General features: G+C 40.7%; 1 protein-coding gene across 3 annotated transcripts in view; it reads right to left on the bottom strand.

The window, feature by feature from the left end:
• Positions 1-5,206: 5,206 nt before the first annotated feature.
• Positions 5,207-13,720, bottom strand: part of TMCO3 (transmembrane and coiled-coil domains 3) — a 36,023-nt gene continuing 27,509 nt past the window's right edge. For all 3 annotated transcript variants that reach the window (XM_055702579.1, XM_055702580.1, XM_055702581.1), the window contains 3 exons: positions 9,336-9,415; positions 8,672-8,821; positions 5,207-7,065 (listed from right to left, as the gene is read on the bottom strand). In XM_055702579.1, the coding sequence (XP_055558554.1) occupies positions 6,952-7,065; positions 8,672-8,821; positions 9,336-9,415 (344 nt within the window). In that variant the 3' untranslated portion in view covers positions 5,207-6,951. The remainder of the gene's footprint in view (positions 7,066-8,671; positions 8,822-9,335; positions 9,416-13,720) is intronic.

Raw genomic sequence — 13,720 nt, 5'->3', positions numbered from 1 at the left:
CGCCCTGCGGCGCTCGCGGCGGAACGCGCGGGAAGCATCGGCGCGAGATTGCTCTCCGGCCCCGGCCGCAGCGGCCGCCCAGCACGTGGTCGGCGGCGCGCGCGCGCGGGCGGGAAGGCGCCGGGCTGCCCCGCGCCCTTATCGCGGCGGGACACGGCCCCGCCGCCGCGGGGAGGGCCGCGCCGGGGCAGCCCGCGCCGCTGGGGCGGGCCTGAGGGGACGCGGCGGCCGGCGGCGAGGAGCGAGGCCGGCGGGGCAGCGCGGCGCGGCCGGTTGCTGCAACATCCTGCCGGTGCTTCCTCATCACGTTTTGGCCGGCCGTTACTTGAGCAAGCGCGCTTGCTGCGATCGTTGCAGCAAAAAATCGGCATTTTACCGTAAACCAAGTGGAAGTTTTCCGTTAGGCGGCTGCAGTGCTCGGCCTCGAATCAGCCAGGCCCGCGCCGAAGGACCCGGTGCTCGCGCTGGCCGCTGCCTCCGGGCGGGACCCCGCGTGCCGGCGGTGCGCGTCAGTTCGGGCTGTGTGACGCAACTGCGTGAGAATGGTGCAGTTGGGAGCAAAACGCTTTCAGCACGTGTAGCGGGGGCTGTGAACACATATCTGTTGATGGTAGAAACTACAGCAAAGTCAAAAAGCTGAAAAGCTGTGTTGCTCCTAGGAGCAGGGACCACAGACGGGGGGGTGGGGGGGGGGGGTTGGGGGCAGGGAGGGAAGCTGCACATGCTTCTGCATGCGATACCAAGCCTGTGTTGTTCAATACTGCTCCGAACACCAAGAGGGGAGCTGAAAGCAAAAGGTTTGTTCTTTCTCCAAAACCATGCTGTTCCCTGATCATGGCTGGGAAAGATGACTAGTCAGGAACAGAAGACACAACCAGCAGAGCCACTCATGGAAACAGCCGAACAATCTAGCACAGATGCCAGAGGAGGTGCATTTCATCAGTTGACTAGATTCACATTTAATTACTTTTATACCTTACTCCATTTTATTTTTTTTTAAAGCCTTGGAGGAGTTGTGTTTTGTAAAAATGAGGAAACAGTAGCTACCTTAATTTTCTTGATAAATGGCAATCTTTGAAGTTTTTCGTTCACATTAACCCCCTGCTTGCTGCTCTGGGGTTCTGTTGCTCATGGAGTAGCCTGATTTGGTAACAACCATTACTACCCACTTTCTTCATTCTTCTTGACTAAGCTTGATGGTGGTGGACATCAAAGAATGAAGATAATGAAAATTTTTGTAACTGCTCATAACTTTTCAGTAAGAGGCAAAAACTTTCACACACACAAAAAAAAACCAAAACCATGAAGCACCCCAAACCAACTGCAGAGCAATCAATTGCTTCTTAAAAGACACCTCTTCCAGCTGACAGTGCTGCTCTCCACCCTCCAGGTCATATATGCTGTGCCTGTGGACTTAAACTACTGCCTGTGTTATCTAAGCCCCTGCGCACACCTCCCACACCCCTTTTTATGTTAATTACTGTAGAAAAAACTGTTGCCCGATCTCCTGCAGTCTCCAGGCTGCACCCTCAACAGGGTATGTCTGTCCCAAGGTAAAGGAGGAACTACAAAAAAAACCAAACATGCTTTTGGAAAGGTAGATTTAAACGACTGTACTTGTACGAAGATACAAAGCATTTCCTCTGCTGTGGCAAGTTTTACCAAAGAGACCAGTGCCATTTGGAAGAAGTCTGGGGCTGAAGAGAAACCTTCTACCCTCTCTAGTACAAAGCAAAATTGACAGAAACTTACGAATGAAAAAGAAAATAATTCATTAGCAGTTGTGACTTGTAGGGACTAAGGTGGCTACACTAGCTTTCAGAACAGAGGAGCAGCAGCAATCAAAGGACATACCTCCCGCAGCTACCTGCTTTTGCAAACCAAAACAAAACCAGCTTTTCTGCAAACATCAGAATTGACGCTTTGTTGACCCTAGTCAGTAGAGTGGCTGAAGACCACCTTTTTTAGTGATTCCAATTCTTCTATTTTCACTTGTCACGTAATCTTGCTGTGCTGCTCGTGCTTCCCAGTAAGCCCCTCTCTGCCCTGAGCTGCTCACCAGACAACTGAACAAGCACGAACAAGAAAGGGTGTCCCGAGTTGCTAGCACTTATTTTGACACATTACTAGCTGCCCAAGCACAGCCACTCCCAGGTACTTTTTTTTTCTTTAGCAGACAGTTGTTCTAATTTGAGGTATTTGTAGCAGTGGAAAAACCATCTCTGATCTCTAAGCATGCCTTTCTCAGGCATTTTGGAGCTTTATGACTTGTAGTGGTGAAAAGCTATTCCGGTTCACAACTGCTTTCTGTGGCCAGCCTCGCCCTCTGAAGTGTGCTTGAAGTGGGGAATGGATCACAACCTTAAACAGCATCACTGTGGCAGAACTCTGCGACAGACACAAGGAAACTGCGTTTCAAGAGGTTATGTGGAAACCTACCACAGACGCCAGAGGATATGCATGTGGGCATACTTTGACCTGCACGCTTCAGCACTGGAAGCCATGCCATCCTAAGGGAGGGACCTTTGCAAGCTCCCGGCTTAAATGGAGACCAAATCCCAGCTGACAAGCTTTCTCAAATTTCTGCTGTGTTTTAGGACATAAAAAGTACAGCTTGGTACCATAACCTTGAAATTGTTGCCGTTCCCCGGTCTAGATTTTGTCCCCCCAGGGCAGGATCACTTTGTCCCTAAGCCACTCTGGCCATACCATTATCGAGTTTGTCGTCTCCAGCAACCAGATTTTCCTAGTCTCTGCTGTCCTGGCAGCCAGTTCTTCCCACCCAGCAGTGGGAATTGCTGAAGAGAGGCAGCAGGGGAGCCACAGCAGTGCCCCTCCTGGGCTAAGTGATGCTGGTAGAGGTATGCCTTTCCCCTCTGCCTTTTGTTTCCTTTGGGGCAGGGTGGGCCACCCTTCTCCCAGCCCTAAGGACATCTTAATGTTCTTCCTTCTCGCTTCACTCCTTTTGTTGGCTCCCTCGTTTGTCCAGTCACCTTAACAGCGGATGTGTGGTACTTGCTGCTCTTTATAAGCTATTGCTGTTTCCCACAAAGGTGTTAAGGCTGTTAGCCTGGCTTGCCTCCTGTCACTCAGGGGTCCAGTTTCCTCCACCTCTGGCACTGCCCATGTGTTGGAGCACTGCCAGGATTCCTTACAGAGCAGAACTACAGATTCCTGCCCTACACAAACCCCAGGAGTGCTTTTGTGGTTAGATTGTTCCTGGGTTCGCTCCAACGGCAGTAAGGCTGCGCTAGGTTTCTCACACCCTCCATCAAGCATCATCATACAGCACTATTCTGTCATGCTAGGCACCACCACATGCCTCCTGGCCCACAAAGAGGATATCCAACTGTAAGCCAAACAAAACCCAAGGTATTATGAGGCTGCTTTCACCTCATGTTTGAGGATTATTGGAAATATGAATTCTTATATCTTTTAAAAAGCTACGTAGCTCCATGGACTGAGCCACCATGGCAGCATTCCTTGAGCCATCCTAGACCCATGTCAATCACAGTTGCAAGACCCTACCTCACAGCTCCCACCAGATGGCTACCCACTGAGGTAGCCTGCTCTGTATGGGGTGAGCCCGTAAGCAGAGTGGTTGTGGGTCCGTATATACCAGTCTGACCCTGGAGACAGGGAAATAACTCACAAAGTATAAGCGTAGCCCACACTACCAGCTTTTAAACTTTCAGTTTCTTCACCCTCATAGGGAACAAAGGCCAAAGGTAGCAGTTAAGTGGTAACATGCAAGAACTCAAATCTTCAGAGAAAGCCACACAAACCAAGCAACCCACCTCTGACACAAACCAAACAAAATAAAAAGACCAACCCGTAAACAGGTATGCTGAATGAGTTGCTACTCAAGCATAGAGCAGACCCTTCCTTTCCAGTCCCTTCAGTTCAGCTTCACCATGGAAATACCCTCTCATCACTTACAAAGTTTCTGCTCTGTATCAGCTTTTTCTGTATTCTAATGATGCTGATCATTAGATAAATGAATGAGATAGCACCACTGTCCAACAAGCTGAAACAAAAATTTCCAGAAAAGACCACCTGTTCTTCAACAAACCATCAACAAATCAGTAGATCTTCCTTTCAGGGCTTCCAGATCTCTGCTTTACCTACCTGACACAGAAAGAGAATATTCCAGAGTACAAGTATAAGGTTCCTGAAAAGCTGCAATTACATTGTAGTGGGCCAATTGTGAAATATTCTCCCTGTTTCCATACAGGCATGACTGATCATTCAGGAATAAGGTCTATTGTTTCTATCCTAAGATTGTTTCAACGTAACTACCCCATTTTGACATGCATGGTGCCATTATTTGCATCTCAGGAAACATTTACAGTACCTCAATATACCTCCAGATTTCTATGAGGCAGATCTCAGACATCTGATTGTAAACAAAGTTATCATATGTCCAATAAAATTAGTAATTTGAACTTGCATCTAATATTCAATCAGGCAATCCAAGTCTATGTCAACAAAGGCACAGAACATTGATACTCAGATGTGGCTCCTACTTCTCTTTTCCTAGTTCTCCTAAAGCCTAGCCAAGTCATGACTGAATCAAAATTTGTTTGGGAAAGAAGTGACAGAGACCAGGCAAGCAGTAAGGTATCTAGGTATTTGTTTTCCTTATTGGACACAGTACCAAGAGGACTCTTCACCCAGCTCCTTTAAAAGAAAGAAAACATTTTCTTGATTATCTTTTAAGAGACACAAATGATCAGTATTTCCTACTCTAACTGGAATTTTCCAGAGAAGTACAATTAGCCACAGCAATTTATTTAGGAAAAAAGTTTACTCATCGCAGCTGTAATACTTTGTGTAATAGTTTCAAGGGCTAACTAACTGACATAATGGAAACCATACAAAGTCTTTACCACGGTCTGTCACAGATGCTTATTCTCCCCTGAAACATAGGTGGCAGAGTACATGTGAAATAAACATCTTTCAAAACCAAAATGAGGCATACAGGAGAGAAGCTTGTATTTCAAGCAGAAACTATAAGCTAAGTCAGTGGATAGAGTAAGCATTTCTTTCCCTACTACAGTTAAAAAACAAATTATTTTAGTGAGGCACCTGAAAAAGAATAAAAAGGTCTAAGCTAGTAGACTATTAAACAGTACTATAAAATTTTTTAATTACTTCTGTATTTTGAAAACAAAATATTGAAATACACTGACAAATCAGTTTCAAGTGTCTTTTGTGTTACAGATTCATTTTATTAAAAAAAACCCTGTTTATAGGGCAGCTTTTTCCTTTGCATTTGTCACTGTTCCTTGACAACTTTTGGAACAATTCAAGGAGAGGTGGAATTGCCCTACATTCTTGCAACCTTTATGAAGCATTAGTGCCCAGAGAGAAAGCTCTGAATCCAGTAACAAGAACTCCACTATGATAAAGTGTACCCTGTCCTAACAGTATGTATACGCTCCAGGCTAGTCCAAGCTTCATTTTGACAAGCCCAGTAGATGTCAAGAGAAAACACAGGAGGAAACTGAGGGTTCTACAGTAGAGGAAAGAGGTATAAAGCACACATCCATCCAAAGCTTTGGTTTGCTACTTGGAGGACCGCTTTCATTTTAATTGACAATTTAAACCTACATAACATACACTCAAAATGGTTAGAAAAATGCATCAAAGTTATTTCAGATGATAGTATAATACTGACCTAAAGTGTTACTATATCTTCAATAGCATTGTTTTTAGCAGATAAACCTCAAGATGATTTTTAACCCGTTTGTCAGAGTAGACTATAGCCTGTGAGTACCTTGTCTTTATGACAGTTAAAGCATGGGCTTTTACAAGGCTTATTCAGCTACTTACAATGTTTTAAAGAACAGAGCACTTATAAAGATCACATTCAAAACACTGTTTTTTAGAACGTCATGATATTTTAAAGAGACTAACAATTTATTCAATGTAAATGCAATATCTAAAGACGTGGAGTTCCAAATACACATCCAGTCTGTCATTTCCAGTTTTGTGCAAATTAATTTACTTAAAATAATTTCAAGGCTAGCACAGTGTCATATAACATCCAACCTCCAAAGTTACAGACTGATGTTTTTCACATCTGCTTGAAATTAGACTTCCCAATTTTACTAAATTTATTTAAAACAAAGAAAAAAACCTGTAAACAATTACTGTAACAGCAGTTAGCAACAAGAATGGGTGACAACTGTCAGTATTCAAATATAACTTAAGTTATGCCCTTTCTTTGTGTCAACTTTTAGTCAAATATGTAAATAAATACAAGAACTAACACAAATAGAAGTTACCACAACAGGAAAATGCATTATATGCTGCAATTTGGAATAAAATACCATACAATTTTGGCTGCATCATTTGGAATATGTATTTCACTGCTTACAACACTTTGATGCTAAACAGTTTAACCTTTTTCTTTGCGTAGAGGACTACACTCTTACTCACCATTAGAAATGTGTTTTGTAATTAATTTTTATACTAGTATATTAAGCTCCTAAATGTGAAAAATGACTCAAGTCATTTAGTGAAAGAAGATACCATAGGCACCATAATATTATTTTTTTTCTCTTTAAACAAAATCTGGTGATGAACCAGCAGAAACAGGATGAAAATCAAAAGGCACATTCAGGCAAAAAATAAACACAGTTTGCATGATGCTGTATTTTTAAAAAAATAATTTATGCTCTGAATAATTGATTGGGTCAGGAACAAATATTCTGGCAGATTCCAATCTGTCAGAAAGTAAATTTTGTAAAAACTATGCAATTCAAATTATATAATTTTTTAAAATGTTAAATTTTGTTTGTTTTAAGGTCAGTATAAGGCTTATGACCAAGTGCACATTAAGGAGACTGACTATCCAAAACCTCTAGTTTTCTAAGTGCATAGAAATACAATGAGAAATCAAGATATTCCTTGCAAGATGTATTCTTGTATACGTGCAAATCTTAATCAAGTACTTGAGCGTCTTTCAGGTCTCGGAACACATTTCACAATCGCAGCTCTCCACAGGGCAGGGGCAAGTAAAAGGCTTAGAGTAGTCACACTCAGAATAAGAAGATACACCTGAAAATTGCAAATAAAAGTCATTACCCCTCTTAGTTACATGGTAAACTAAGAACCAATTAGAAGTTTGAGGAGATCAGACTCTTCTAGATGGTGTCGTCAAAAGACTTCACCTGTCTGCCTAACAACTATGCTTATTGTTACAAAAGCAAACAAGTGCATGCTCAAATCATCTAGTGATTTGTTTACCTGAAGATACAATCACAAAAGCAACATTATGAGCTTATAGAAAAACAATTATTTACACCTATAGTAATTTTGAAAGCTTAATGTTTGCTAAAAGGTCAAAAGCCAAACGCCTCTTTATTACAAAAAAAAACCCAACCACAAAACACCACAACAACAAAACCCACCCAAAACTACTCTAGTTTAATGATATAATGGCAACATTCACTGTATAAAACAACAGTTTGCCACTAAAAAAAAAACCCAAATAAAATCCCTTTAAGTCATACTGCACATCTTCTGAAAATGATCTTAATTACATCGTCTGAATTAATCTTATAAAAGAGCAGCAGGAAGTAGTTTTGAGGTCTCAAACAGAAGAATGACTTTTGGAAATTTCAGAGCTACATAAACCTCTACAGTAGATTATCACGTGAGAGCTGCCACAGGAAAAAAATGGAAGCCTAAAGGCCTCCAAGTGCAGTGGGTGGGCCCCTAAACTGGTTCTGTGATCACGTATGGGTATCTTGAAACTCTATACAAACACAGTTTATAACTCCTAATTATATGCAGGAGCAAACATGAAAATGAGTCACCTATACACAATGCTGTTCACATGTGGGTAAGTTTTTCACATGTGCTTTATTTGGAATTTGTTCCAGCATTATATAGCCCACTTGCTCAAACAATGAACAGCTCAGAGCGCCAGCAGAGTATTTTTGTGAGCAGAGACACAGAGGAGAAAACAGCTAGCACTACAAAGTGAGGTCAGTTGTTGTATCTCTACAGCCATAATTTACTTAATTTCACAAAGCAGACTTCATCTTGAAAAAAATAATGTTCTCACAGCTTCAATATAAAACTTAGTTTAAGACTTCCCTCCATGGGGATTTTTTCATGACTAGTGAAAAAGCTTGTTGTTTCTTCTGCAGAGGATTTTAAATAAACAAGCTTTGCAGGTAAAGATTACAAGTTTACTTGTTTAAGTGTTAAGGCAATTTCCACTTCACCATATCTGCTCTGTAGTTCTTATTTAATAATATTTCCTTAGTCAAACCCTATACTTTCAGTTACCTCTTTCTATAGCGGTATCAAGATTTTAAAAGCAAAAGCTTCTCAGTCTTAGTGACGTGGGTGCTATCTACAGCTCACTGCTCAGTTAATAAAGAAATTATAAGTGAGAGCAGTTAAGGTAAAGCATTTATAACTAAGCTATTTAAAACTAAACCCTGCTATTTAAAATATTAAACTACAGTATGAAACAAGTAAAAAACAGAGCCAAGAACACTTGTCAGGGACATAAATGTCTCCATTTGTATGCTAACAGTTGAAGGATGCCACAAAATTGGAATGTATTGGTATTTCAGATACACTGTAATACAAAATCCCAGTAAAATATTCAGGTGCAAAAAGCAAAGTTAATAACTATAGAACAGCTTACCTCCCGAGATATGATCCCTGCTCTGCGTGCTCTACTTCCCAGAACAAAAGAGAATTCACTGACTTGTGCCAGTCCTGCTGAGACAATCCACTTGATATACTGGCTGGTCTTTGGAAGAATCAGAGAAAGGACAAGCACTGCCAAGACAAACTTTAAAAACGTTGTTTTTTGGGGTTGTTGTGGGCTTGTTTTGTTTGTTTGGTTTTTAAATAACAGAAGTGTAATAAAGAAAGCAGTACAATCTTTGTAAGATACATAGCATCTAATGCAGTAATTCTGGACATAAACTAGTACACTTATAAATGCATCTTCTGTATTAATGCCAAAAGAGACAAATGTACATTGCACAGTAAAAAGCAGTATCTTGTTGACTATAATAAAAACACTTGATAATTTTGTCACAAATCTCAAGCTAGATAGGTAGATGTTTCTCTGTGTAGCTTACTTTAAATTTCAAATAAAATCTTTCATTTTTTTAATACCCTAAGAATGTTGTATCAAAACGTATTCTAATCAGTAAGATTCCTCCAAATACGGATTTGCATAAAGAAGTAACATTCTCTGTTACATCAGATGTTCAGATCTCGCACAGAATTTTCATTAGGGCATGCAGCACAAAGATTATTTAGATTATTAAAAGATAAAAAAGAGAAAAAGAAAATACCTTCATTATGACCACAGACAATGTAAGGAATAGTAAGACCGTGAGTTCATAGATTACAAATGTGGGAAAAACATGAAGTCCTAAGAGGAAAGAAAACAATATTTCAAAGTTTAAGGACAACACCATAATTTGATCATTTTCTGAATTAATAACAGATTTAATTAAGACTCTCTTCTCAGAAACAAACAAACAAAAAGCCCTGACATACCTACCAACACTACCTACTCGATCACTAAAGCACTTCCTGCGCTATCCAACCATTTTTCCTTTGGAGTGGTTTAACACAAACAATATTCTCAGTTGAGTTAAATTGTGTATGACTGATGCACGAGCACTTCTGTTTATGAAGTTTTCTCTTTTCCACACCAGTCAACAATCCAAATCTGAAACACACATCTAATGAAAGCTATAAAAATACTGCAGGAAAATAATTCCTTTGTTCTGCACAGCGACTATAATGCACTTTGCTAGCCATTTAACATTTTTGTATGAGATGGTAATGGACTATCACTATGGGACGAACGTGATATTCAGTATTTGTATAGGCTGCAGCCACAACAGAAAGTGTAACTGTTTTGATCCCATGACCCTCACTTGCAAACGCTGAAAGTCACATGAACCGGGAAAGTCACTTAGACTGGAATTGGGTCAAGTCATAAACCCCTGAGCATGGTCTAAGAATTGAGGAATTATATAAAACCCCATTGCTATGATGTTGTTGGGTTTTTTTTCAGGGGTGAGGTGTCTCTTCCCCCCCCATCCCCCCAATTCTTCTGTCATTTTACTTTGTTAGTTGTATGAGGCAAGATAACAAGAACCATAAAGAACACAGAAATTTAAAACTAAATCCCACTAACATTAAACATAAGAAAAAGAAATACTTGCTGAAGAATTCACACAGAATCATGGAAATATCAGGGTTGGAAAGCACCTCTGGAGATCATCTAGTCCAACCCCCTGCTACAGCAGGTTCTCCCAGAGAAAGTTGCACAGAGTCACATCCAGGTGGGTTTTGAATGTCTCCAAATAATTAGTCCTGGAGTCACTCAGAAAGAATGTTACTCAACTGACTAAGTCCATTTTTTCCTCCTAGGGTATGAAGAACTTGTGCTGGCAAACATAACTGTATCTTTGGAAGCTTATTGCTCTTTCATAAAAGCTCTTAAAAAGAGGAACCAAAACAGGGGTGGTGTTCCTCATAAATCCATAATAGCTCCAGTTCCCCAACCCTATTATTTCTAGTGAAGGCCAAGACAGTTTAGTTTTCTAAAGCATGAGGCATGTAAATCAATGCTGTAACTTCTTACTTTAATGCAAGACAAGTTTTCATTAATCCTTCCTGCCCTATAGCGCACCACAGATCTGGAGAACTACAGAAAACTACGTCATTTCTCTTCTTGAGTGCACAAGAGAAGTTACTTACAGTAACTTCACAATGATTTGCTCATATGCACATTCCCTTCTGAACGGAAACATACATCAAGTACATCAGATATTTTTATGCAGGTAATATACCCAGTCAGCATGTACACACCCTGTTTTATTTCTTAAATTCCTTCCAACTACTGAAGCATAAATGCAAAAGACTATCAGAATAAGGGGAGAGATAGCAGAATAAGAGCGATGAACACCTCACCAAAAAAAGAAATCCAAATGTGTGTACACATGCACATGGAGGGACAAGTAGTTTCTTTTTTTTACTGTGTATCATATGCATGTTGCTCATTCACCTTTAGGCTTGTCTCAGAAACATACATGAAAACAACTAGAATACTACAGCCTATAACAATGTCTTGTTTGGCAAGAGGGCCAAAGCTCTGCCACATCTGGAATTGAAGATTTCAGGGGGAGGCCCAGTGCTCTCATCACTCCTGGTGGAGATACCTTTTCAGTTCTGGCACAGACAGGCAGTCTGAAGTCCATTTGAACTGTTGCCCGACATGGAGATTATTACCATATTCCAAAGAGCTGAGGCACAAACTACCACAGATTTCTACCAGTCCTATGGGGGTAAGTGTCTGCAAGGTGAAGCAAGCCTTAACCTGTTACATACGCTATTCTTAGCAAGCAAACCAACATCCCAGCACACAGACACGTTTCGGGGAAAATAAATCCCACCACAGTGAATTTCATGGTTAGACTTTTGCCCCAGCCCTAGATGAAAACTTTGGATAAGGCCAGAAGTCATATCAGACTACTATGCAGGGACATGAAGCCTCCCTGACAACACGAACATTATCAGAAAGATTAACTTTGTGAACAGAAAGTGCATGAATATGGACATTTATTTCAATGGTTTTAATCAGACTTCCTGACTAAGCTCAGGAGTCATTACGGACTTGTTCTCTAAAATGGAAGAAATGCTTCAGTTGAATAACTCAAGAACTTCACCACTGTTATCAGGTAGCACATGGCATGCTGGCCAGTCACCAATAGTTAGGATATCACTTAGGTACATTTTTACAGAGCTGAGCATAAACCACTGGACTTCAATTCTAAGCAGTGTTCTGGGATAGCTGGAATGGAGGCCTTGAGGCGCAGGTGACCCTGCATTAACATCAAGCCAAGAAGCACTTGCTTAAGTTGGTCTGTGTTCTTCTATGGATGATTACAGGCAAGATTTTGCACATTCTTTTTATAAGTACTTTTTTCTTAACAAGAAAACTGTCTCTCCCCCCTAGTTGGACAGGTTCCACTGATCTGCTGGATAATTGCTAAACAGCATGCAAAGATCCAAATGTCACGACCACATCTTGGATGATCCAGCATCAAGAAAAGGAATCTTGGAGATCCTTGATGGCAAACAAGATTACAGAAACCAGAACTCTGTTGGTCAAATCAGAGCCAGCAGAATTACTTCTGACACATCCTCAAGACAGGACATCACTCAGAAAAATCACATTAGCAATGCGTTAGGATGCTGTCTCCAGTAATAGCCTTAATGAACCTGAGATCGTAGTTAGCAAATGCAATAAATGCTGCATCCCTGGCTAGATTATTACGCAGTGGAGAGGGAAAGCAACATTCATTTCTATCTTTCTGCAAAGGGGAAAACCCTCTTGATTCTAATGCCAGTTCTGAAAGCTTGAAACCTCCAAGTTTCATTCAGTTCCATGCAGGACAACAAAGCAGTAGAGCTGGATGAATAAGAGATTTATGTCACCTAACAAATTCCAGTTGGGATCTTTCTTTGATTTCTCTCAAATTCAACAGAAATGTTAAGAGGCTTATTAGAGAAACATTGAGCGTGTGTTTGTTCTGGACAGTGGTAGCACTGACAGTGTCAGCATCACCCATCTTCTGAAGAAAAAGACCTCATTGATAAAGAATTTTCAGCGTCTTGCATTCATGGTCCAATGCTGACCACCCAGAAGGAAAACATGGAGCCTGGCAAGTGACTACATCTGTGCAGCACATTGACAACACACCTTGTAGACTGTCAAAAAATAATTTTGTCTACAAAGTAATTATAAGCCCTTGTATACTGCCTTTAAAAATAAGTCAAACAGTCTATGCAAAGATGCCTTCCATCTTTCCAAAAAACAACCAAAACAAAATGAAATTATGCAGAGGTAGAAAGGGAAGGATCTGAGTACTAGGTACCAAAACAGAAATGAGAAAGTTCTGACAATGTGACTGTAAGGGACCAGTCCAGATAGTCTCTCAAAAATGTTAGTGAGGACAGAGACTAACAGAATCTTTCTAACCTCAGAAGACAGCATAGAGAGCGCCAGAAACCTTGAGGAACACAGACAGGCCTAAATGAATGTACGGAGAGTAACTCAAAATGCAGTTGTTAATGCCTAACTGCAAAGATGTATTATTCCCACAGATGCACCCATGCATGAATTTGAAAGCAGTAGCATTACACAGGTCAAGCTAAGGGCAGGACCACTGTTACAGAAATTACACGAACAAGTACTATTCAGCCCAGCTTTTAGGCACCAGAAGGATTTCTGTAGTGAGAACAGAAAAGCAGGCATTTAAAACAAGCAACATAGGAACTAACTTTTCCAAGTGACATATTTAGAATCAGTTTTCAATTAAGTTGATTTTTTTCTGTTTACTCATTTACTCTAAAAGGGAACAGAAATTACATTACTGCAGTAGTGTACCATCCCACCTGAGGATCTCAAGCGTATCTTCTCTCTATAATAGGGTGCTTGCTGCGTATAGCAACAAGCCTTTTTAGGCCAGAGAGAAGAATCCTTCACTGTGGCTTTGACATAATTCCACATAGTGAATCTCCATATATTTATAGACACATATAATTTGCATGTGTACATATGTAAGTAGAGAGCAAGCAAGAAGTCTTTTCTTACTAGATTTCTTCTTGAAAAGTTCAAGGAATCATTTTTATCCTGCTCAGGTTTTCTTTGCAATGT

This window comes from Falco cherrug, chromosome 2 (genome assembly GCF_023634085.1).
Source record: "Falco cherrug isolate bFalChe1 chromosome 2, bFalChe1.pri, whole genome shotgun sequence".
Taxonomy (NCBI): domain Eukaryota; kingdom Metazoa; phylum Chordata; class Aves; order Falconiformes; family Falconidae; genus Falco; species Falco cherrug.
Note: the sequence above shows the minus strand (reverse complement) of the source record. Positions and strands in the feature narration are given on the sequence as shown.